At 42.8% G+C, this 23,716-nt stretch overlaps 1 protein-coding gene across 1 annotated transcript; it reads left to right on the top strand.

Moving 5' to 3' along the window:
- The first annotated feature begins 1,005 nt into the window (after positions 1 to 1,005).
- Positions 1,006 to 23,398, top strand: TAF15 (TATA-box binding protein associated factor 15). Its single transcript, XM_086624425.1, has 16 exons — positions 1,006 to 1,046; positions 5,003 to 5,039; positions 6,126 to 6,174; positions 6,342 to 6,432; positions 6,511 to 6,628; positions 9,384 to 9,667; positions 10,697 to 10,811; positions 17,826 to 17,860; positions 18,458 to 18,490; positions 19,076 to 19,185; positions 19,710 to 19,839; positions 20,996 to 21,085; positions 22,288 to 22,372; positions 22,463 to 22,548; positions 22,653 to 22,755; positions 23,032 to 23,398. Exons 1-16 carry the CDS (start codon positions 1,037 to 1,039, stop codon positions 23,069 to 23,071), a joined length of 1,416 nt encoding a protein of 471 aa, XP_086480551.1. The 5' UTR covers positions 1,006 to 1,036; the 3' UTR covers positions 23,072 to 23,398.
- Positions 23,399 to 23,716: the final 318 nt, after the last annotated feature.

The following is a 23,716-nucleotide window of genomic DNA, read 5'->3' as shown; positions in this document are numbered from 1 at the left end:
CTATGCCCTGGGGGAAGGAAACAGCCCAACTTGTTTGCAGAACTGCTCGACCCGCTGAGCTGAGATCAGAGAACGCTCTTCACTGCCTTTAGGGAAAACCAAGCCAGGGTAAATCCTCGCAGCCCGTGCTGCCTCCCTGGCTGACGCACGTGCAAACTGTCGCTAACTTTCCCCCTCCAGCTCTCGCAAGAACGTAGCTTGGTCTGAAACAAGAAATATGACTGCTAAACACCGATCAGATGAAATAGTCAACGCTGCTTTGGTGTTGCTGCAGGTCGTTCCTCATTCATCTTCCTTTCTGGAGCAACGTCTCATTTCACAGATGTGGCTCCCAGGATCACGGTCCCTTTTCCTAGGAAGCCATTCTCCAAGTCAACATTTGGGGTTTTACGAGCCAGACGCCCTGGCAAACTCGGTTTTTCATTCCTTAGGACCTGGTTTTGGGGAATTTTCTTTACCTCCATCTCAGCATCTCGCTGCTTTTCCTGCTGTGCACACCCGAAGCGCAGTAAGGACTCCCCCTCCCCGCCCCCCCGGCTGCTGGGAAGTTTAGCGCGGCGAATTCTCCTCGGGAAAGCCTGGAACACGCAAATGGCGCCGCACAACCGGGGCGCCGAGAGGGAACCGACCCGCCGCCCCGCGCGGGGGAAGGTGAGCGGGGCGGCCGGGGCGGAGCGGCCGCTGCTCCCCGGCCCCTGCGCCGCGGGGTGCGGGAAGCCCGGCGAACGCCCCGGCTCCCCCTCGGCACCGCGACTGCGCCGCGGGAGTTTATTAATTAAACTAATTGCAGCTTTTGAGCGATCGCGGGCTCCCCGCACAGCGCCGCCCCCCGCGCCCCCGCGGCCGCGGCGCTTTGGTACGGCCCGTCTCCCCCCGCGCGGGTGGGAGGCGCGGCGCGCGCCGATTGGCTGCCCGGCCCCGCAGTCCGCGCGAGCTGCGGGTGCTCAGTGTGCGCGCGGCCGGCGCGGCTCTCGGTCTCTCTCCTCCCCCCTCCCTCTCCCTCCGCCCGTTACCGGCTGCCGCCGCCTTCGCCGCCATGGCTTCGGGTAGGTGCTTCCGGGCCCGGCGGGCGGAGGGCGCCTCGGTGGCGGCTCTGCTTCCCGCCGCCGAGCGGGTGGGCGCGGGAGGGCGGGCGGGCGCCATGTGGCGCAGGGGGAAAAGGCCGCGGCCGCGGTAGGGGGTAGGCGCGGCCCCCACCCCCCGTTACCGCCCGCTCCGCGCTCGCGGTGCACGGGGAGGGGGAGGGGAGCCACGCCCCTGCTGATGGCCCCCCGCGGGCCACGCCCCCTTCCACCAAACCACGCCCCCTCCCCGAGAGACCCCGCTGCGCGGCCGCCCAGGCCCCGCCCCTTTGTGGCGGGGGGCGGGGTCGCTCCGGCCACGCCCCCCCCCGCGTCGCAGTGAGGCGGGGGCGCTGGGGGCGGGATCCCGTGGGGGTCACCGGCACCCCGGGTTGGGCCCGGGCCCCCCGTGAGATGTGAGCCCGCTTTTGGGTCACATCCCCTTCCCCCTTGCGGCTCCTGGGGGGTCCTGTACCCCCCTGTGAGATCTCAGCCTCCCCCCTGCTGCCCCATAGCCCTTCCCCCGTGCGGGCCCCCCTTTTGGGTCGTGTGTCCCCCCGCGGTGTGAGGTACGGACCTGCCCTTGGGTCGCACCGCTCCCGCAGCATGGTTTGTGTGCTCCCCCCTTGGCTCAGCACCCCCAGTGGAATGTCAGCGCCCCCTCCCACAGGTCGTGCTCCTCCCTCCTCCTCCATGAGACATGCCCTCCCTGCTCCCCAGCGTGGGACCCACCTTTGTGTCCCAGTGCCTGCTGGATCTGCTGTGTTCTGCTCTGGTAGCCCCCACTGAGGGGGCGCAGTGAAGGGAGTAGCTTCACAGCCGCTGGGGTGGGCTCAGCAATGCCCTGGTTGGAGGCCTTTTCCCATGGGAGGCCTTTGGTGGAGTATGGAGACAGCACGTCACTGTCCCAGCTGGCTCGACACAGCCCAGCTTCTCCTGGGGCTGCTGCAAACGCGTCCTGTTGCCGTTTCTGTATCCCGTTGGAGTGAAAGTGTTTCGGTCCCCCCAGCAGGGGTGACGCCGTGAAGCTGTGGGTAGGTGGTGTACCCCGGAACGGGAGCAGGAGTGCCGAGGCTGCGAGCGCTCTGCGGAGTGAGCCGTGTTTTGTTAGGCTTGAGCCGCTCATGTCTATGAATGATGGAGGGTGAAAGCAAAGCAGGGTGTGTGGAAGGACTCCGTTAATGCAAGAAGAAAACATGTCCAAAGGTGCTGTGTAGTGAGTTAGACCACGAAGACTTCTACTAAATGAGCAAAGTTGAGCAGTGAACTAAAAAACTCGTTCTTCCCAGACCTGAGCATCTCCTCTGGTTTTACTCTACGGTGATGCTCAAACGCGACGTTCGTTTTCGGTTCAGAATACTGCAGAAGCGATGCTGCTTCTTTGTGTGAATTACTTTGGGTGAGAACTTTGCTTTTCCAACATTTACAACAGATTCTTCTGTCTTAAGAGGAGAACGCTTCCTGGGCAGTGCAAGGTGACTGGTCTGCCATACCCCACTTCATTCAGAAGAAATTTTTCCATGAGTATTTTAAACACTCATAAAAAATGTCTACATATCCAGGAATTTCCAGAATAAACTTTATTGTCTCCAAAAAACATTTACAGACTTATCCCCATTGAGCCCACCAAAATAAATCGATCAGAAATCTGTAGACTAAGCAGTTCAACAAAGGATGTAGAAAAATATGTTGATAAAGGAAGTTTCTCTGATTCTGCGTATTCATATTTTATAGGCTCCTTGTCTGGTTGCTTTCAAACTTTTTTCCAAAATTTTGTGGTTTGCCAGCAGTTCATAAGGGAGAAGCTATGGAGATGAAAGTAATCTGTCAATTTTTAGCTAATTACATCCTAACTCAAGAATTCTTTCTGATGCAACCATTAATATTCTTTGCTTTAATTAGCAGTATTAATGACATAGAAATTTTAGAGTGAAACTGTGGTTTTAACATGCGGTTACCCATTTAATAGTGATCTTTGTGGTCATTTAAATTGAAATAGTTTAAGATAGGGTGGATGATCTACTTGAGGATATGGTTTAATGGGGATTAGGGATGGTTGGACTCGATGATCTACAAGGTCTTTTCCAACCTAGAAATCTATGAATCTATCTATGAAATCTATGAATCTAAGATTACACCTTCATCTTGTTAAAAACAAGTTTGATTGCAATTTTTTTTTTAATGTTCTTTGTTATGAAAAGGCAGTGAAATGTTTGTGCAGCAGTGCAAAATGAGGAGAATGTTTCACATCTGAGTGAAACCACTTTATAGAATGTGTGAAATGAAACATTATTCCATCTCCTCTCAGCTTTTGGTAGACGTTACTCTTACAGAATATGAGATTTGATGTTTTGTTTTGCTTCGAGGAGGTATTTTACCATTTAAAATACTGCTTCACGTCTGAGTAGCCTAGATGATGTCCTCGTCTTGAAAGTATATATGTTTGTGCTTAAGTGTGGGAGTAAGTCCTGGCAGGGCGGGATTTACAACCAGATGAGAGAGAGAATGAGCAGACTTGGAGCAATTTGGTGTGTGTTTTGATTGGAAAATGATTATAGTAGTTTATGGTTTATGACATTTACCCTGCATCGAAATTCACTCTTGGTTTCAGCTTTTTGATCAGCTCTAGGTGTAGAGGTTAGAGAGAGTGAGCGGGGGAAGGACAGGCATCGGGAACGCAAAGAGAGAAGTTCTCAATAGTTGTTGTTAGACCACGGCACCACGAGACTTGTCCAAGTTCCTGGAGTGATGTGAAAGGAAAGGAAAATTGCAGGGCTGTTACCAGAGAGACAGTTCCCGTGGGGCTGGCAGAGAAAGGAAGAAATGGTTTGGTTTTTGACGAGAAGGTGGGAATTTCAAGCAAAAATGCCAAGAGGAATTGCGACTCCTGTGCAGAACAGCGAGGTGGACAGTCTGTCGGCAGGGTGCAGAGTGCGGGGCGCGTGGGCACCTCTGAGAGGTGATGCTGCTCGTGACCATCCGGATTGTGAAGGGTCTGGGGCCGATGGAGCAAGGCACGTGTGTTCCGTGCAGCTGGCTCGGGGAGCGGAATCTTTCCCCAGTGTAGCACGAGGTTTTAACACAGAAAAATGTGCAGTTTTGCAGAAGACAAGGAAATGCATCGTTGCGCAATTCACAAGATAAAACAGTGTGATAAGCTCATGCAGTAAAGACGAAGCACGCTGCCCATCAGCTGAATTCCAGCTAGCAGGCAGCAGAGTTTTTCATCAAGTTGAGAACTTTTACAAATTAGATGTTCTCCTTTAAATCCAAGTCAAACCGTTTCAGTGAATTATTTTTTGTTTGTTTTTTTTTTTAAAGTCGAGGTCATATTTTGAAATCCACATTCTTCCAATGTATTTCAAGAATAAATTTCCTTGATAACTGATGTTTACATTAGTTGGAAATCATGTTCATAATACCTTTCTGGACAACTTGTGCGTAAATGAATTAATTCTTGCATGGTTTGAGCTATCGGTGAAGGGAAATGTCATGTTCCTCCATCACTGATTTTACGACTCCAAATTGTGCCTGTGGCTCTGCCCGTTTGCTAGGCAGAGCTTTCTTAAGGTGCCTTAAAAAGGGGTTCATCAGGACTGATGTAACTGGGCTTCACTTGAATAATTGAGCTGCTGTGTTCAATGGCCATTAGAGGGGGTTGTGCAGTCCCGAATATTCCTTGGAAATGGAATTCAGGTCCTTCAGAAGGAGAGTTCAAAGTGGCTATACCTGTGTCACGTCCCCACACCCTGTGCTTCGGTTCTCTGAGCATTTTCTTTCTTGTTAATAAAGAGGAAGCTGTCTCATTCCACAGGGAAAGTAGCTGCTTTATCCAGTGGGCTTGAACCTTTCCACCTCTCCCCGAATTTCTTCCTCTTACAGTAAGTAGAGGAATAAAATGTTAATTGGAAGGTCTCAATATGACTTGTTTCTCCTTCTAGATTCTGGAAGTTACAGTCAGTCTGGGGGCCAGCAGAGGTATGTATGGGGGTTTTTTTGCTGTTAGCAATTAAATCCACAAAATAGAAGGCCGTTTAGGATTCCCAGCATGATGTTTGACTCTTTGGGCATGATGTAGCATCAATATGTTTTTGGAGTTACAGGTGCAGAACACTTGCTGCCCTGGACTCTTATTAAGATGTCTTATAAAACAGGAAATAAATATATTCCTGAAGGGAAGACAATAAGCAGGTTTGAATTGGAATGACATCTTTTAATAGTAAGAACTTTTAAAATGTCCTGAATATAGAGAACTATTTTTCATATTAGTGCTTTAAGCTGTTCACCGAGATTTTAGTTAAAGGCTGTACAGGGGTGAAGATGATGGGCCGTACAGATGTAAAATTTTATTCTTCCTTTTTATCTTTCTGTTGGAGGGAAATTTTTGCTAAAACCCTCTAATAACTGTTGGTAATTGTGAAATTTAAAAGCCAGTTCATAATATAGCTGCAAGTTTTTCGGGCGGGTGGTGTTTTAATCGGTGGAAGTCTGAGAATGATGGCTAATACTGTGCTGATGAGAGCCACGAGGTTCTATGCGAGTGGCCCTGAGTTTGAGTTTGTACCTGAGTGTGGTGTGAGTTTCAGCACATGGTTCTGCTGTCGGTTCTCCACTTCAAAAGTGGCAGAATACCGAGTGAGTACAGTATAAACCTAGTGTGCTTTTTGGTGATGATGTTTTTGTTGAATATTCCAACAAATACCAAATGGACAGTAGCTGATTCAAATAAAATTAACTTTGTAAGAATAGACTGAAAAACTTAAAATGCCTTAGTTTCATATGATAAAGTTTTCTGTCAAATGACAGTAAGCCAAACTTTCCTGTCCTTTAAATTTACACTTGAAACAGAGCAGAAATTAAAATAAGCTCCTCTGGTTTCCGACAGTCAGCTGCAGTAACATTAGTGTATTGATGCGTTTCTGTTATGCGTACAACTGCAGTACTCGGGTTAAACACCTGTTTTGGAATGAAAAAAACCCTTAAAATAACACCAGAACTACCTTTACTTTCCAGCTTACATGGAGGGCACTGTGAGCATTTACTAAACGCGTTTTTCTCTTACAGCTATTCGTCCTACGGCAGTCAGAGCAGTCAGAATTATGGACAAGGACAGGTGAGTTGAAAAAAACATCGTGTCTTTCAAAGCAGATGTTCCTTGAGTAGTAATTATTGTTTCTGGATGACCACATCTGGGCCGTTTGCAGTTGTGTCTAGAGAAGGGACACTGTAATTACCTGCTGTGGAAGTTGCACTCACTTGAGTACGTTCTTTGAATTGCAGGGATATTCTGGTTATGGGCAGAGCGGAGACAATTCATCCTACGGACAGAACTATGGAAGCTATCATGGGAACTATGGACAAAATCAAACAGGTTTGGCTAGCTTGTTACATTCATTGGCAGCAATTAAAAGGGGAATATTTACTAAAAACTTTCTTCCTTGGTTTCCAGGTTATGGACAAGATTCCCAGGGATACGATGATGAATCCAGTTATGAAAATCAGAATCAGAGCTCATACAACCAGCAGTCTTATGGCAGTCAGGGGCAGCAGAAAGGGTCGTCTAGAGGGTAAGGAAGCAGAGATCAACAGTGTCTATTTGAAGTACTATGTAGCGGTTGTGCGTTCTTAACTAAAGCTATAACAGATTTTTTGCTATCATGGCTAAAAAAAAAGATAAACCTCTGAAAATCCACATTCTTAAGACATTTTTAATGCCTGAAAGAACAGCAAGTAAGGGAAGAGTACTTCTTTATGTAAGAAGGATGGACGCAGGTGTTTTGAAGTCAACTTGTATGGGGAGGTACACTTTAGGAAGTCTTTGGATGGTGACTACAATGAAGAATGGACTTGGAGAGTATTTTGATGAAGAAAAAGAATGTTTGAGTCACGTTCTTTTGTATAAGCTTACAGTACTCTTTATTAACTTCAAGTAAGCTGTTAACAAGGAAATTCTTAGCTGTTCTTAGATTTGCAAACTTCTTATCTGACTTGGAATGCCTTTTTGTGATGAAAGAAGAGGAAAGGATTCAGAAATACCATTTAAGAAATATCTTTTCTTTTTCCACCTAAATAGGATTCTCACAACATGATTTTTTTTATCCTCAATAACTTAAATATATGTGTGTATGCACGCTGCACACTTATTCAGTACTTCACACTCTTATAAATGTGTTTTACTTGTTGGGTGATGTTGTACTCAAATCAGTTTCAGGAGGATTAATGATACTTTTGAAGTATGTTGGAAAATACAACCCAACTTCCCATAACAACTTGCAAGGCCGCTAGAATACCTTTGTTATCTAATTTACAAGCTTAATGTATATGTGCCAAGGTTACTGCTTGCATTAAATCTTAATTATTGAGTATCATGTGACCTCTTTAAAATACACGGTCGTGTGGTAAACCTCATTCTTGTGTCCAAGGTCCAGGTATTTGTGTATTTTCTTGCAAACTGATAAAACGATGCGGACTTCAGCAAACCTGTGCTTGGTTTCTGTTTTTTTAGTTATTGTTACAAAACATTTTAATATAAACAAGCAAGGTCTTAATCTGTCAGCAGATTAAGGTGCTGTCACTGTGTCTTTTTCACATCCCTAACGCTGGCAGGAACATGGTTAAGTTTTGGTTTGCTTTGCTTTGCTTTCTGAGCATTTATTACAGCTGTACAAAGGCACAGGTCTAAGTAATAATGTGGTTTTTTAACTCTAGACATCTAGTAGGGAAAAAAAATGCAGGAAGGCATAGATTCCCCAACAAGTTAGTTTTGACCAAGAAAATGAGAAAAAGACATTGGAGGAAAACTTTGCCATGTATGGCTATCACAAGTGAGGAGAAACTGAGAAATTAAATTAGAGCAACTTTGAAGAGGATGGCAACAGAATTGTAGCTGTCGCGTCCTAAGAGAGGGAAGGAAGGAAAACCAGCAAATAGTGGATGCTCCCAAGGATGCTTCCTTTGTTGGTGCTGGTGGAAAGGCTAAAGTAGAGCTGACTTTTTTTTTGAAGTGAAGGTATTTACAAAAATCTTGGCCGTCTCTTTGCCACTGGGATTAGTTATGTTAAAGGTAAGATCTGGGCTAGAACTGGGAGGGAGCAGGTCAGATGGTATTTACACAGATGGGATGTTTTGAGATTGGTTGGACCTAATAGACTTTATCTTAGAGTGCTTTGAAAAGCTGGTGGAAACTTTCTGTAGGCTCTTAGATCCTTTTTATTTGTTTTTCTGAGCCATTTTGGCTAGTAAGTAAGATTGCCAGAGACTGGAGAGTGGCAAATGTAGTGCCTCATCTTTTGGAAAAGGGGTGGAAGCAGGGAAGAGGAAGAGGAGAAAGGGTGGCAGAGGGCAGTGATTAATTTCAATTACTGAAAAAATAGTTCAGTTAAGCTGCAACTAAGTACCTGGGGGAAAACAAAGGTACGAGTAACAGCCAGTGTTACCTGGATGCAATTTATTTCTCATAAATAAATAACACATTGCTATGAAAGGATGACCCAACTGGAACAACAGTTCTCTTGTGCATCCAGGTTTTCAAAATACTTTTGTTTCTATCTTGGACGCTGAAGTAGCCTAGGGAAGTTCTGGGGTGGGTGGGCTGTCCTTGTGGTTGCTGTAAAGTTGTTAGTAGTCAGAGAGTGGTTAAGACTCCCTCTTAGAATGTGTAGCTGGATTGAGTTGGAGTATTCTGGATGTGGAACTGGTCAGTGTTTCTGACAGAAGCTGGTGGGATACTATATGTAGATGGCACCGACGTGGGAAGAACTGCAAGTAGGTTAGAGAACATCACAAGAGTCAGAAAAGTTCTTGGCAAAATGGTAGAATGCTCCGAAAAAGATAAATTGCAATTCAGTGAAAGCAAAATTTTTATTTTAGGTGGGTTGTTGTTTTGTTTTTTTTTTGCTAGGTGGAAGGATCAGGTGCTCAATACAACATGAGCAGCGAGTGTCTTCGCCACAGTTCTGTAGGGAAGGATTTGGCAGGTTGCAGGTCATGGGCTATCTCTCCATCAGGCACTGTCATGCCACTGGGGAGAGGGGAGAAAGCAAGCGCTGTGCTGGGATGTGTCGGGGCAGTGCTGCTGCTCAGTGGAAACGGAGGGTGTCTCGGAAGCGATGGTAACATACAGTTTTCTGCCTTGCTTTTACTGGAAGCCAGATGTATCCCAACAGAGATGAAACATAAGAGTATTTTCATATCCGTATGCCAACAATGACTGGGAGGTAACTGTGACTAGGAAATTTTAGCAATATCATGAATTTTCAGCCGTTATTTTGCTCTCTATTCTGTGAATGTTTAGCTATTAATAGAAATTCTGTTTATTTTAAGTGGAAGAGGCTCTTATGAACAAAAGTCAAACTATGGTCAGCACCAAAGCTCTTATGACCAGCAGTCAAGCTATGGACAAAACCAAGACTCTTATGACCAGCAGTCAAGCTCGTATGACCAGCAGTCGGGCTATGGCCACCAGGGCTCATATGACCAGCAGTCGGGCTATGGCCAGCAGAGCTCTTACGACCAAAAGTCAGGCTATAACCAGCACCAAAGCTCGTATGGCCATTCTCAGCAGTCCTACCAGTCTCAGAAGGGAAGCTATAGCCACAACAGCCAAGGTAAAATTCACAGGTTGAATTCAGTATTGGCTAATAAAATTGAGCAGAAACGCTGTGAAATAGTGGGTTTCCTTCCACAGGCAGCTGATTCAATGAATAGTTAAAGCTCTTTTTCCGTGTTGATGTTCCTGGGGAATGTATTGTTTGTTATGACTTTCAAAACACGATGCAGAGATGAGAAACTGTTGGGGCCCCGAAACGCGTTTGCACGCGACGGGTTAGTGCACGGACTCTGTAGATGTGATACCAGAGATGTCTATCTGCTAAGCTGAATGCCAGCTTCTCACACTCCCCATGCCAGCTGCTCGCACTCCCTTTTCCTTTTTATCATCATTCTTCCTCTTTATCGGCGTTTCCCAGCTCATCAAGAACAGACTTAAATCACCAAGGTCAAACCCCAACTGTGACTGGGTGTATGATCCCACATTTGCATTTGTTGGAGGCCACCTTGCAGAGTCCATGTCCCTGAGTTCTGCAAATTCTGGATGGAATTTTCTTCCATTTTGAACCCTCTTCCTGTGTGAGAGTGACATGTCTTGATCAGTCACAAAGAGCTTTTGCGCTTCACGGTCCAGCTTTACGCTGCATAGATGAATTCTGAGATAGAAGGAAATCAGAAGTTTAACCCTTATTTTGCAGTAACTTCACACAAGTGGCACAACCCACACTCTTTATCCTTGTTCTGTCTTCAGTGATGTCTTTTGCAAACGGGGAAGGCTGTAGGGAAGGAGAATGGAAAGTGTGGTTTAGATTGTGTTTAATGTTTGGAAAATTGAGTGTAATTAAGGTACAGAGTGTTTACATTCTGAGGTCCCCTGCGGCCCTGGAAGCCAAGGGAAATAACTGGAACAAAATCAAACTTTGTTCTGCTTGTGGCATAGATAATGTAAGAGATTTAGGAGTTGATGCTTTCCAGATTTTAATGGCAGACTTGGCCGGGGGGGGGTGAAGTAGGGTGGGAATTTTCACTGCACTGCAGTTTGCACTACAGTTTACTCATGTTTTGTTTTGTTTTACTCATTCCTCCAGATGATCGTCGTGAAAAGAGTAGGTATGGAGAAGATAATAGAGGCTATGGCGGGTCACAGGGAGGAGGTAGAGGGGGATATGACATGGATGGAAGAGGTCATATGTCTGGATATAGGTAAGTGACCTCATTCCAGTGCCTGCAGTTCCTTGCCCTTGTTTCTTATTATTTAGCTGGTTTTATAAATTTTTGTTTACTATATGCCTATTCCTAATGTGGTTCAGATTTAGATTTCCAAAAATGGAAGGTTTCTAAAATTAAACCTTTCTGCACTGCACAGAAATGCGTTCTGCCTAGGAAAAGCAGATAGATTGAGACCAAGCATTTAACTGTTATTACACATAGCTGCGTTTTATTTACATGAGTTGCAGTACAGAACTGCCTGAGCCCATCCCTTGCAATAAGATATTTTAAAACCTGTAAAGACTTGTTTTCAATGACAAGAAAACCAAAAGACAGAGATTGAGGCAGTTTTATAAAATTCATAGCTAAGGTAGCTAATGTTATAGCAGGGAAGCATTTTGACTTCACAATGGCAAATCATTACACTAAGGTTGACCAGGTAGTTATCTTTCTGCATCCTAAATAATTTAGAAATAATTTAGCAACAACATTACATGTTCTTTACTGTTTTTTACAGTTTTAAACTTCTATTAAAATACAGTTTTTGTTATTAGTTTAGCTGTCAGTCTGATTAAGTGTATTTTAGGTAGATATTAAAAACTGACAGTACTGTTACACCTTCTGCCTTTGCCTCAGGCCCTGTTACTGTCAAGAAAATGTATGTGCATATTTAGTTTTGTGCTTGCAGATGATTCCATGCGTAGGTCTGAGCCACTGGGACCTTTGCTTTAATTCCTATTGAATGAATCCAGATGACATAATTATTTCTTACCAGACTTACCAACCACAGTTGGCTTCCCTTTGTGTACTTCTGTGAGATGGTTGGGGTGTAGAGGGCTCACTGATGAGAAGTAAGAACGCTGAAGTTTGGAAATGTTGCTTGTCAGCACCACTTGTCCTTTAACAGACTGCAGGGTTCTGGGTTATTACCAGAGCTCCAGATGAAGAGCTCCGATTATACAGTGGTGCTTGTCTGAAATGATCTAATTTAAATAAAATAACCCAACAGTGTGTTCAGAGTTGTTACTTTTTGGAGTATTTATGTTAAAACCATGTTTAAAGTTTGCCTGCTTCTAGGGTGGTCCCGAGTTGTATTTCATGACTTGCTGTTTCGGTGATGTAGGTGGACCCTATTTCTTCTAATTAGGTGTGGGAGCACAATTAAAAAAGCGTATTAATAGTTATTTTATGTTACAGTTTGAGGTTTTATACAATAAAAACCTAACTAGCAAAATAATTTCTAAGTTCATTTTCAGTTAAAACTAAACAATTTAAAAAAATCAGCTTTTCTGTGCGGATCAGGGTTTTCCATATTGCTGTGATAAAATCTGGGTTTTAAAGAATTCTTTATAGCTGAGCCCTTTCCAATAAGAGGAATGAATGTGAGCTTCAAAAAACATCCTTTTGGTAGATTTTATCACTTTGAAACAAACTTCTGTCTTTGCAAGCTGAAGTAAGTTAAATTAATGTCTATGAAAATAAAGCCTCTTCCCATATTTTTCCAAAACGTAAGAAAAATTTCGTTCACACATCAGTGTAGATATTACCACTTCAGTGGGCTCGAAAGCCAAAAGAAGGAGAAGAGTGGAGGTGAATGGAGAAGTGGGGGGAAATAGATGAAAGTGGGAAGGGATTTATTAGCAAGTCTGTCCACTTCTGTGAAGTGGTGCAGTCTTTGATGCCATTTGCAGTGAAATTTTTCTGAAGCTACAGTGTCCTATAAGTTTATTCAGTCTTTCTGTGTAATGATGAGGGATTCTGCTTCTGACGTACATATTATACCAAAGTCATGTGTATTAGAAGAGTGTAAAAGGTTAAAATAAATCACAGACTGTATAATCAAGGGGAAAATAACTTCTAATAAGGTAGGAAGTCATGTTTAGTTCTGTGGAAATGTGAGGTTTCAGAGTAGTTTTTTGGTTTTACGTCCTTGGGTTTCTTTTTTTTTATTTCCCCCCTAAAAGCAGCTTGTGTAGGAATGTCAAGTCTGTCTCCAGCAACTAGTTACCGTTTTCAGTTTTTTACTTCCATCACATTTTAATGCTTAACACTGAATTATCAAAATTCCATAGCCAGCAGGAAATAATATTATCTAAAAATCTTGTCTGCGCAGATACGTGTGCTGCTGTAACAACAGAGGCTTTGATTTTTTTTTTTCCAGCAAGTAGAAAATAACGTGTAAATTAGTTCTATCAACACACACACAAAATATTATTCCTTGACATTATAAAAAAAAAAATTAATAGATCACAGCGAATGAATCTCTTCTGTCTTAGCTAGTAATAAAAATTTTGTCTTGGCTGGCGTTTAGATGCAGGGAGAGCTTGCTGTTCATCGGTGCGAGCATCATCACCCACTGTTGGTGTTCGTGCAGCTGTGTCCATCACCCACTGTTGGTGTTCGTGCAGCTGTGTCCATCACCCACTGTTGGTGTTCGTGCAGCCGTGTCGCCCAGTCTGCTCCGTGCTGCGGGGCCGTGGGTGCAGCCTGTTTTCAGGGATCATCCCTGGCCTGCTGCTGTCCTGTGCTTGTCGTGCAGTGACTTTGGCTGCAGCAGCAGTTCTCCTGCAAGGTTTTTTGCCAGTCACGTTTGCCTGTATAAACTTGGCCTGCGTGCTAGATGTCTGAGAGCAGCCTGCAAGTGCAAAAACTTATTCTGGAATACTTGGGGCAAAATTGTATTAGCATTTTTAAATTTTGAGAGCTTTCATGTCTTCGAATAACCTTTGTACAAGTACTTACAAACATAGTTGGTAATGTTAAGGTGTGGATTGTTATTCCGAAAGCTGGAATGACTTGAATACGTGCTGTAGTAAATGCTTTCAGCTCTTGTTTTTCTTTTGTGCCTGTGCAAAGTCATGCAGCACTGAGAAAATATCTTTTGAAAAATTACTGTTCAGATTCCCTAACTGATACGATTACAATAGAGAACAATAATTCTCTTATGCATCAGATGTTCACTTTTTAATCTTAGTAACTTTGGGTTTCAAAATTATTCCTCACATTTTTTTTAATGGCCTTGAATTACACCTTTGGAGATTTTAGTAGAATTTGTCCACCCTTTCATTCTGAAGCTTGAAAAATTGATGATCTCACTTATTTGTATTTCGCTTAGAAGCAAAATCTTTCCTTTTTTTAAAACCCAGAGTAGAAGAGTCTCATCTTCGAGTTCCTTTGGTTAGAAAGCAGGTACACCGGGTCTTGAGAATGTGGAGTTTTACCCTAAGTAACTCTTCCAAGTTTCCTTGTAGAGTAAGTCACCTTTTTGTTAGAGTCCTTGTCTGAAAGGTAAGGAATTAACTGCTCGTTGTGGTTGTGGGACTGAATTGTTCTGGCTGAGCGTGTAGGTGGGAAATCCAGTAGCAATACAAAGCAGGTTTGTTTTCAGGCATCTTGGCAAAGCCGTTCTGGCTGTCCAGTTGCCAGACCTGTCCCACTGCCCTTCTTGGAGAGTCTGTGGATTAAATGGGAGAAGCTTTGCCTTTGAAGCTGCTCGTGCAGTCCATGCTGGTGGAGCTACGTGGCTGCAGTTTAGAAAAGGATTTGCCATTGGGGTAGGATTTGTCATAGGAATCCTAACCTCGCTCAGCATAGATTATTTTTTTCCCACCTCTCGTGAGGTTTGATGTTGATGTACTATAAAAAAAGTGACCTCTGCAGCTTAATTGCTATTTTAGCTGTTATGAGTGGAAATTAGCTTATTGTGATATAAAGAAACTACAACTTAGTGCAAATGTTTTTTACAACAGTGTGGTTTGTGTTCAAAATTAATATTTTTGACTTGTAATGTATATGCTTGAGCTTAGCCTTATATAGACTTTGGAAAAACATGAACAGAGGCAATAAATTTAGGCAGAAAAAAAAAGACCATCTGTCAGTGACTTTGTTGGTGCACTAAGCATTCCTTTTTTGTTTCTAAAAATACATTCCTACGTTTAATCCCACGTGCTTGGTGAGACATAGATGCATGTTGGAGGCTGAAATTTGGTTCCTGAATTCTTAGTGCTACCTCTGCCAATATCTGATCACTTTTTAAAAGTATATTTCTTGTATCTGTGATGTTCAGCTCTGCATGTAACTGTGCCTTTGATTTAAGGAGTTATTCCCAGCTGAAGTAAGCAATGTCCAGATGAACTCCATTTACACTCAAGTAGGTGATGTTTAAATATATGACTGAATAGAGGAGAAAAGAACATCTGATGGTGTTTCTTTTGTAGCAGGAAGTTTTTGTCACTATGAATGATGCCGTATACACGATCTGGCTGCTTGCAGTTCAGTCTCTTTTATTTTGTTATCTTTATTGGTGGCCTTGCTGAATTTTAGCTACCTGTTCATGAACCTAACGTAGGATGTTAACACCCCAAACTCCACCTGGCCACCATCTATTTGGTCTGTGTGCAAGACTGTTAAAGCAATAGACTGTGAAACACTGCAGTTGTATTTTCCACATGTTGTATGACAGCACTGTGGGGGCTAATCCAGCTGCTGATACTGAGACTTGAATTTTGGGTCTTAGTGAGCGGAGTAGAGCTGAGACTGTGGCGTCAGCTGCTTGCAACCAGTTTCTGTGTTTGACTTCGTGTGCTGCAGCATATGCACGTGCCTCCTGGGGATCTTAGGTACCTTTGCCCAGCAATGTCAGGAGGGTAGCACACTACAGCTTTGTAAATCACGTATGAAATGGGACTTAGAAATGGAGGAAAGCATTAATCTATCATCAAAGGTATCTGTCACTGAATTCATGCAGATTTTGGTTGGGTTGGTCTTGTGAGACTAAGCAGAAGGTGACATCCTGAGGCATACTTGGGCAAAACCATATTTCTACAGACATTAATTAAAAAACTAGTTAAAAATTGTGGATGGCAGTTTTTAGTGCGGGATGCAGAATTACTGTATCATAAAGTTAGAAATTAGGTATTTGACTGTGACTTCCTTTGTATTTTATATATCCAACTCTATTGCTTCTCAGAATGGTGGTGCACACGTTTTTACCCCAGCATTGTTGCAAAATGCTCACTTCCTGTAGAATCCCGGGTGTGTTGATCACAAACTTGTTTTCTGTATGTTTTTAGATTGTTGGGTTTTCTAATTCATGTGTCTGCTGCTGTATGCTTTCAAATCAGAAAACATACATGTTCTGCATCATGCTGTCCTGATTAATTGGGACCGTAATCTAGGGTTGGAAAACTTTGATAATGTTTCCATGGTTGATATATTCACTCTTGTTATTTCTGAGTTAAAATTCTAGAAAAGCAGGCATCCTGCTGAAAATTGTTGTGTCATAATGAAGTTTTTTTTTTAGCTGAAGTGAATTGGAGGTGGCAGAAAGGTATTTACAATAAATTTTATGATCACTGTTGTGTTTTTATTGTCAGTCCTTGAAAACAGCCAGCCTTGAATAAAGACCAGCTCAGATGTTACATATAGGATTCATTCATTTTACCTCTTTAGTGAGCAGAATGAATTACTTACGAGTAAATGACACTGCAGTCTAGCATTGAGATTTTTTTTTTTTTCTGTGGAGAAGCAATTTAAAATCTGCAGCGCACATTTATTTTAAGAAAAGTGCCAATAAAGTGTGATAGTCTGTCGTGACAAGCATCTAATAGTCCTTATTTGTACTGTCACAGAATGTCAGTCACGTGTCAAAGAATATCTCTCTAAATCCAGTTTTGATAACGTGTTGAAACCTAATTTCTTTTTTGTCCCTCCCTTTGGACCCATTTTCTCTCATGAGTGTTAAGTAAGCAGAACTTAAGTCCCGTCCATTCTTTCAGTACACTCATGACTCTGCATTTACTGTAACAGAGAACGGATGCCCAGCGTGCCAGAGAAGTTACTCCCTAATTTTGTTTCATTGCCTTTTGCTGGGGTGCTGTGTCCCATGTTTGGACTCTGACGTTGGCGGATAGATTGAATTCAAACCTGGAGTGACTCCTCATTCGCAAGCACATTGGTGAAGAGGCTGCTGGTGCTGGCACGGTAGCTCCAGAGTCCGGAGACAGCCCTCTGCATCAGGCTTCGACCTCACACTGCCCCTGGCTCGGTCTCGGCTGCCCGGCGTGGAGGTTGGCAGCATGAGGTGGACCTGCCTAACGTTGAGGTGGCAGTTGTCCCCGTGCAGAGGAGGGCGAGGGGGCAGTTGTCCCTGGCAGTGTGAGACAGCTTTCTGACGTGTGCTTATTGACTTTCTAAAAAAATTCCGGTGGTTGTATTTTTCCTGAAGGCTTTGCATATTGATTATATCGTGTTCATTACATGGATGCAATTAAAAATGCTGTTCTGAAAAGTCCTGCTAGTAGAAACATGACATTGAAAAGAGCGAGAGTTTATTTTCGTGCACGTGGTTGGAGGTGTAACGTCCTGTTTAAAATCCCCTTCTAAGCTTTGAAAATTGATGTGTGTCATCTCTTAACTTGGTCTACATTTTGTGCCACAGGTTTCAGAGTGAATGAAATAAAACTCCACGTCCTCTGCTTTTGAAGCTCACATGCACACACTGGTAGCACAGTAGATCCCACAGACCCTTTCTCAGAGAATGGCTGATGCTGCTATTTGTCCCCCGCATATAAACGCATAGCAATGGAGGTTAATTAACTTTAGCTCATATTACTTCTAGGAAAGTACTAATTATTCCAAAGTAGCAATTACATCTACAATTAAAGCCCATTAACCTTCACGGAAATAATGTTTCTGTTTTAAAACCCTGGGTTTAATAGCAGTCATTTTGGCTTCTGGGATGGGAGAAAGTGTTGAAAACAAAGTCATGTATGGGTTAGTGTAAAATACTCTTTAGGGCTTCTCTTCTCCAGTGCACCCCTGTGAGATTGTTGGCTTTGGTGTAATTGAATCTTTGCACATGAATGAGTAGTGAGGAGAAGGTAGCCATGGTGCTTGAGCTGCTAGACAGTAACTCTCAACTTGTCATCAGTTAACTGTAGATTGAGCCTTGGGCTCAGCACGTAGAGACTTAAGGAAGAAATCATTTCTTCAATTTTTCCTCTGCAGTGGTGGTGACCGTGGTGGCTTCAAAAATTACGGTGGTAAGTGCCGAGTATCCAAAAATGTTTCAGTGGAAATTCTTTATAAATCTAAAAGCCACCAATATCTTGTTACTATCCAGTAGAAGCTTTGTAGCATTTTTGGTGAGGCTGGTGTGTTCATGAGTTTTAATAGCCAAACTTTTAGCCATGAACTGGATCTCTACTTTGTCAAATTGCATGAAAGAATTTGTGGAGACAGTGACGTTCACCGGATTTTATTTTTCTTTTCTTTTTTTAATTTTTGTTACAAATGCTTCTTAGAAAGGTACCAGAGGTTTAAAAAAAAAAAAAAAAAAAAGGTGGTAAACTGCTTGGTGATCTGACAACCAGCGTTTGCAAGATAACACCAGCATAGCATCAGTGTGGCAACTGTCACATGCTGCAAGTTAAAGAACATGTTAACGTCCTACAGACACCTTCTGTTGAACGTTTTAATCTAAATATTCTCTAAAACTCTGGTTAATGCTTTAGATCTTAGATGCATTACATACATGCTTTAAATATTTTCTTGTGTCTAAAAAAGTCACTTGCAAATGTTTTGCTAAAAATAGTCTTTGTTTTTTTTCTTTTTGTTTTTTTTTTAAACTCATTTCATAGGTCAAAGGGATTATGGACCGAGATCAGATGCTGGTAAGAAAACAAGCAGTGGGTGGGAGTGGATCGTAGCTCTTAGGTCATTGCTTTTAAAATGTGTGTCTAGAAAGATGGATATGGCTGCAATTCCCATGGCTCAAAATAAATTTAGCTAAAGCTTGTCTTCCTTAAAAGAAACATATTTTATTAAAGTGCATGTGAATTTTTGGATGTCTTTTCATGCAGCAAGTAAGAATTTTCTGAGGAACTTTGAATCTGCTTGAGCTAAGCAGCTGCTTTCACTGCTAAACTTGTGTTGTTTCAAACCTGTACTCCTTTGATGGTTTTGCATGTCCTAGCCACGTGGACAGGTTGCGTGTGTGGCAGACAACTAGTCAGCTGTTGAATATATTTGATCTCTGACGTGCTGCAGCATCTGAAGGTGCTGCACGTGCATTTTTGAAGTTGATGGTGTTGACTTCAAAATTATGCTCTCTGCTCATCTTTTATTTTCACACAAGATGTCTTTGGGATTTAAGGGGTACTTAAGGGGTGCTACTGGGCGGTATAGACCTGAGCTTAAAATGTTGCTTCTGTTGCTGCCACAAAAACGCGTGGTAAATGTAGCTTATTGTTTTGTAGATTCAGAGTCTGACAACTCTGATAACAACACTATCTTCGTGCAAGGACTTGGAGAGGATGTTTCAACAGATCAAGTGGCAGACTATTTCAAACAAATTGGTATTATAAAGGTATGTGAAATGAGAAATCCTTGGCAAGAAGAGAACTCGGGGAGCTAGTGTGTGGGAAATGTACTGGTATCGTTCAAGGCAGGTGCTCGCTCTGACTCCCCAGCAGTTGTAGACAATATTTTTATCTGGGTTCCCAGATGACAGCTCATTTGTAAGCTGGCAGCACTAGCAGCTTTTTTAGTGACATTTAGAATGGTTCATATCTCTTCTTTAGTCTTTATAACCCTTAACGCTGACACTCTACCCATTGTACTACTCTCATACTTCAAGAAGTGTTCTTCTGTGTTCTATGGCTTTCTTCTGCTTCTGCAATTCTAAATTAAGGCTTCCTGCACTTGACCTCAATTTTTGTAAAAACTGGGCCCATCATTACCTCATGGAGAACAGCCGGTCAGTATTCTTCAGTCAAAAGTGTCTGTTCCTGTAGAATCTTCTTTCTAATGATGCTTAGCTGTTACAGTTGATGCTATGAACTGGCTTTACTGGTATTTCTCCTATGCCAAATGTACGACCTTTCTTTTCAGACCAACAAAAAGACTGGCAAACCTATGATAAATCTTTATACAGATAAGGATACTGGCAAACCAAAGGGAGAAGCAACGGTATCTTTTGATGACCCTCCTTCTGCTAAAGCAGCGATTGACTGGTTTGACGGTGGGTGAGAGTAACTGTTCTTTTGGTTATGTGTGAATCTGACAAGTGGTGGAAGAAGCAAATCAGTGACCTCACTGAACAGCAGCCAGTGATTAAGACCAAAAATGCGTAATGAAACCGTTCGGGTTTGCTGCTGTACCCCAGTCATCCCTGCACAAAATGAGAGATGGTGTTTGTGTCCCATTTAGTAATGGGGGGATTTCCTGCAGTGTTAGTACTGACATTATTGTGGTTGTGGTAGTGTTTTTAGAGTTGGGCAGTGGTTGTGGCCGTCTTGTGCTAAGTGGTTTGTATATATGCAGTGAAGAACAAGCTTTTTTAAATTATGGCTTCAGTGGAGGAAGAGAGCCGATCCCAGAAATACATTGGTATAAAACTCTGCAGATTCCATGCATGAAATACAGTGATACTCTTTAATACAGTGATACTCCTTTGTAGTAGTAAACTTGGGGGCGAGGAGGCAGGGGAAGCACCTGTTCCTGGGACCTTGTGTGTTCACAGAATTTTAGTAATATTGGGCAGAAACAAAAGGGCATGCTCTGCATCTGCTGTGAAATGATCGTGTGTGGCGTGCTATTTGGTGGTCTATATTTTGCTAATAAAATGCAAATTGACTTTTGTTCAGGAGGGTAGAGCAAATATGACTATATTAGGCATACATGCAGTCCTGTTTGTTTGTGATAAACTTTGTATCCATGAATAACTGAGACCTCATAGTTAAAAAGCTAATGCTTTTCACTTACTTGGGAATATTTTGTTTTCGTGGTGGCTGTTGAATCATACAAAAGCCCTGTTGCCTGACTTGAAGGAAGAACATAAAGAACAGACAGTTCCAACATCCAAACTACGTATCCATGAATGTGGCCAGAAGTCTTTTAAATGTTCTTAGGTGTCTAGTTAAATTACAACTTACAGGTCACATTTAAGTTAAGATAAATATCTGTGGGTTTATGGAGCATCTGGCAAGTACCTCAGTGTTTGCCATCTCACATTTGGACCAATGTTTTCAAAAATAAGAGATTTAACTTCAGAGTCCCTGTGTCTTAAGAGCTTTGTGTTCAGTCTGTATGTGCAAATCACTTCTGTTCTTCTGAACTTGTCGCTGTGTTGGTGGGAGCTGTAGTGACCTTTTCTCTCACTTTCTGTCTTTCCACAGGAAAAGAATTCAATGGCAATGTTATCAAAGTTTCTTTTGCAACTAGAAGGCCTGAGTTCATGAGAGGAGGTGGAGGTGGTGGACGTCGAGGTGGGGACTAAAATTTGTAGAACCCTTGTATTTGCATAGATTAATGTTTTTTGACTGTTTAACTATTATTGGTTTATAAAAGAGAAGTGGACTTTGAAGCAGTGATTGGCCCAGTGTATGGGCCTTTGGGATTCTGCCATGAAAGGGAGTAATACGGATTCAATGAAGTTAGGTAAACTGGAATCCGTAATCTCTTTTGCATAGCGCAGAATTCATGCTTTCCTCTTGAACTGGGAAGTCTCCAGATGATGTGTCAGCATTGCTTTTAAAGAGATGGTGTAACAATGATGTTGGGACTGTGCAGGTTCCACATATGTGAGTGTGAATTCCCAGTGAGGATTTGCTTCCTACAGCAAAGCCTTGAGATACGCTGATGTTTCCAGGTGGTGTTGAGCAGGGTAAATTATTCAATGCTACTGACTTTGAGCAGCAGTTGGATGTCTGAGTCCTTTAATTAAACACGTTCATCCCCTTGATTCTCTGCATAATACAGTTTTGTCAGTTGTCCACTAGATATTAATTACCATTTTACAGGAAACATGCTTTGTGCAGTGGCTGTCAACAAATTTTAGTTCTTAAGCAGTTTTGTAGGTTGATAAATGATTCTTCAAGAACCTCAATTGGTACAAAAGTCCCTGTTTTTTGATGCAGAAAACAAGAACTATGTTGTCCCTGTGCTTGTCAGATGCATCCTGGCATTAATCCAGACATTTTTTTTTTTTTTGCGTTAAATTTTTGTTCTGACTAAATCTGGCCATACATGATTGATATTATACGTTGTTAAATCTTGATGAAATTTTATTAATGCACATAGTGGGTTTATATTTACCCATTGGCAGTTCAAATGGTTCAAGTTTCTTTTTATTGCTGAAAAAGAATTTATAAAAAATACACGGTGGAGCAAATTTTTCTGGCCACCACTTGCTATCCTTATTTTTCCCCGTCTGCCTGAGTTATAAATCTGTCCCTGTGAGCACGTGTATTTCAGCTATGCAGATACGTTAACGTCAGGACGTGCAATGCTGTTGAGATTTGTTTTTTACAAATTATTTGTATTTACATTAAACACTTCCTCTTTTTTCCACCTGAAAATCTGTCTGTCGCTTGGGTTCTGAAGCCAGTGACAGTCCTTAATAAATATTTCTCGTGTATAGGTCGTAGACGCTTTCCCTCCTTTATTCTGATTATAATTTTGTCTACAGGTTCACGAGGTGGATATGGAAGAGGTGGGGGCTTCCAGGGTAGAAGTGGGGAACCCAAAAATGGTGATTGGGTTTGTCCTAACCCGTAAGTGTCATTTTAATTGGGCAGTGGTGTTTCAGAGATGCTCTCTGAGTTTCTTAGCAGCTAAGTCTGGGGAATCCTTGTCTTTTATAGGGGCTGTGGTAACATGAACTTCGCTCGCAGGAATTCCTGCAACCAGTGTGGTGAGCCCAGACCAGAAGATTCGCGTCCATCAGGAGGTGTGTAAAGAGAACTGCATCTCTGCTGGAGTGTTAGAAGTGTTAATGACTTCTGCAGCTTTTTGAAAAACCTGCCTGATGTGTCGGTTTGTGCTTCCCTCCAGATTTTCGTGGGAGAGGTGGCTATGGTGGAGAAAGAGGATACCGAGGGCGTGGTGGCAGAGGCGGTGACCGGGGGGGTGGCTATGGTGGTAAAATGGGAGGAAGGTAAGTGCTTCCTTTGCCCTCGCTTGGTTGCATAGCATGCAGACTGTGGAATTGATAGGGATGGTGAGAAGAGAGTGGTGTTCATGTGTGTTTGTGTGTGCCCGCCCAACTGTGCTATGGAGACGTGAACTACAGGTAGGAGCTTCTGGAGAGAACAAGTCAGTTTGCTGTCGAGTGTGGTGTGTGAGCGCTTTTAAAGGTGTCGAGATGTTTGACTGAAGGGACTATTTGTTGTTTGCTTAAGGGTTTCCTTATAACTCTTTATTTCCCTTTCAGAAACGATTTCAGAAATGATCAACGCAACAGACCCTACTGAAGACCACTGTGAATGTTTTGTTTGTCTTCTTGATGCGTTTGATAGTGAGTTTTGCCTGCCGCTTCACCCATGGCCTCTTTGGATAGTGAATTTGAGTGAAACTAGATTTTTATTTTGGTGGGAGGGACTGGGGTGGTTTGGGAGGATTTTTTTTAAGCAAGACATTGAAATTTAATCTTGACTTCAACATTCTCCTCTTTTCTTCCCCCCTCCATACCTTTTCAACAGGCCCTAAGAAGGAAAAGGATAAACTGTAAAATATTGCCAAAATATGAAGTGTTTTGTAATACAACAATAAATGCTGATTGTTTTATTTGTGAAATCTTACTGTTTCCCAGTTACTTCAGTTGCATGTATTTCCTTAGATATTCCCTGCCTTCCTGTGGCGTGACCCAAGTAGAAAATAAGGTCTTGTTTGAAATGGTGCTGCTGCTTTGACCCTAGCTCTGTGCTGTTTGCTGAAACCTGCAGTGACGTCGGTGGGAAGCCTCCTTGCTATCCATGCCCTCTATCCCAGACTTGTCCCCGGCTCCTTTCTTATTTCCCTCTGACACTGGAGTCCTGTGTTGCCTGCAGTTCCTGCTGCGCATGCTTTGGTGTGCCCGGCAGCCTCCACGAGGAGCAGGCAGATGGCAGTGTGTTCTC

This window comes from Tauraco erythrolophus, chromosome 21 (assembly GCF_009769465.1).
Source record: "Tauraco erythrolophus isolate bTauEry1 chromosome 21, bTauEry1.pri, whole genome shotgun sequence".
NCBI classification, from domain to species: Eukaryota; Metazoa; Chordata; class Aves; order Musophagiformes; family Musophagidae; genus Tauraco; species Tauraco erythrolophus.
Note: the sequence above shows the minus strand (reverse complement) of the source record. Positions and strands in the feature narration are given on the sequence as shown.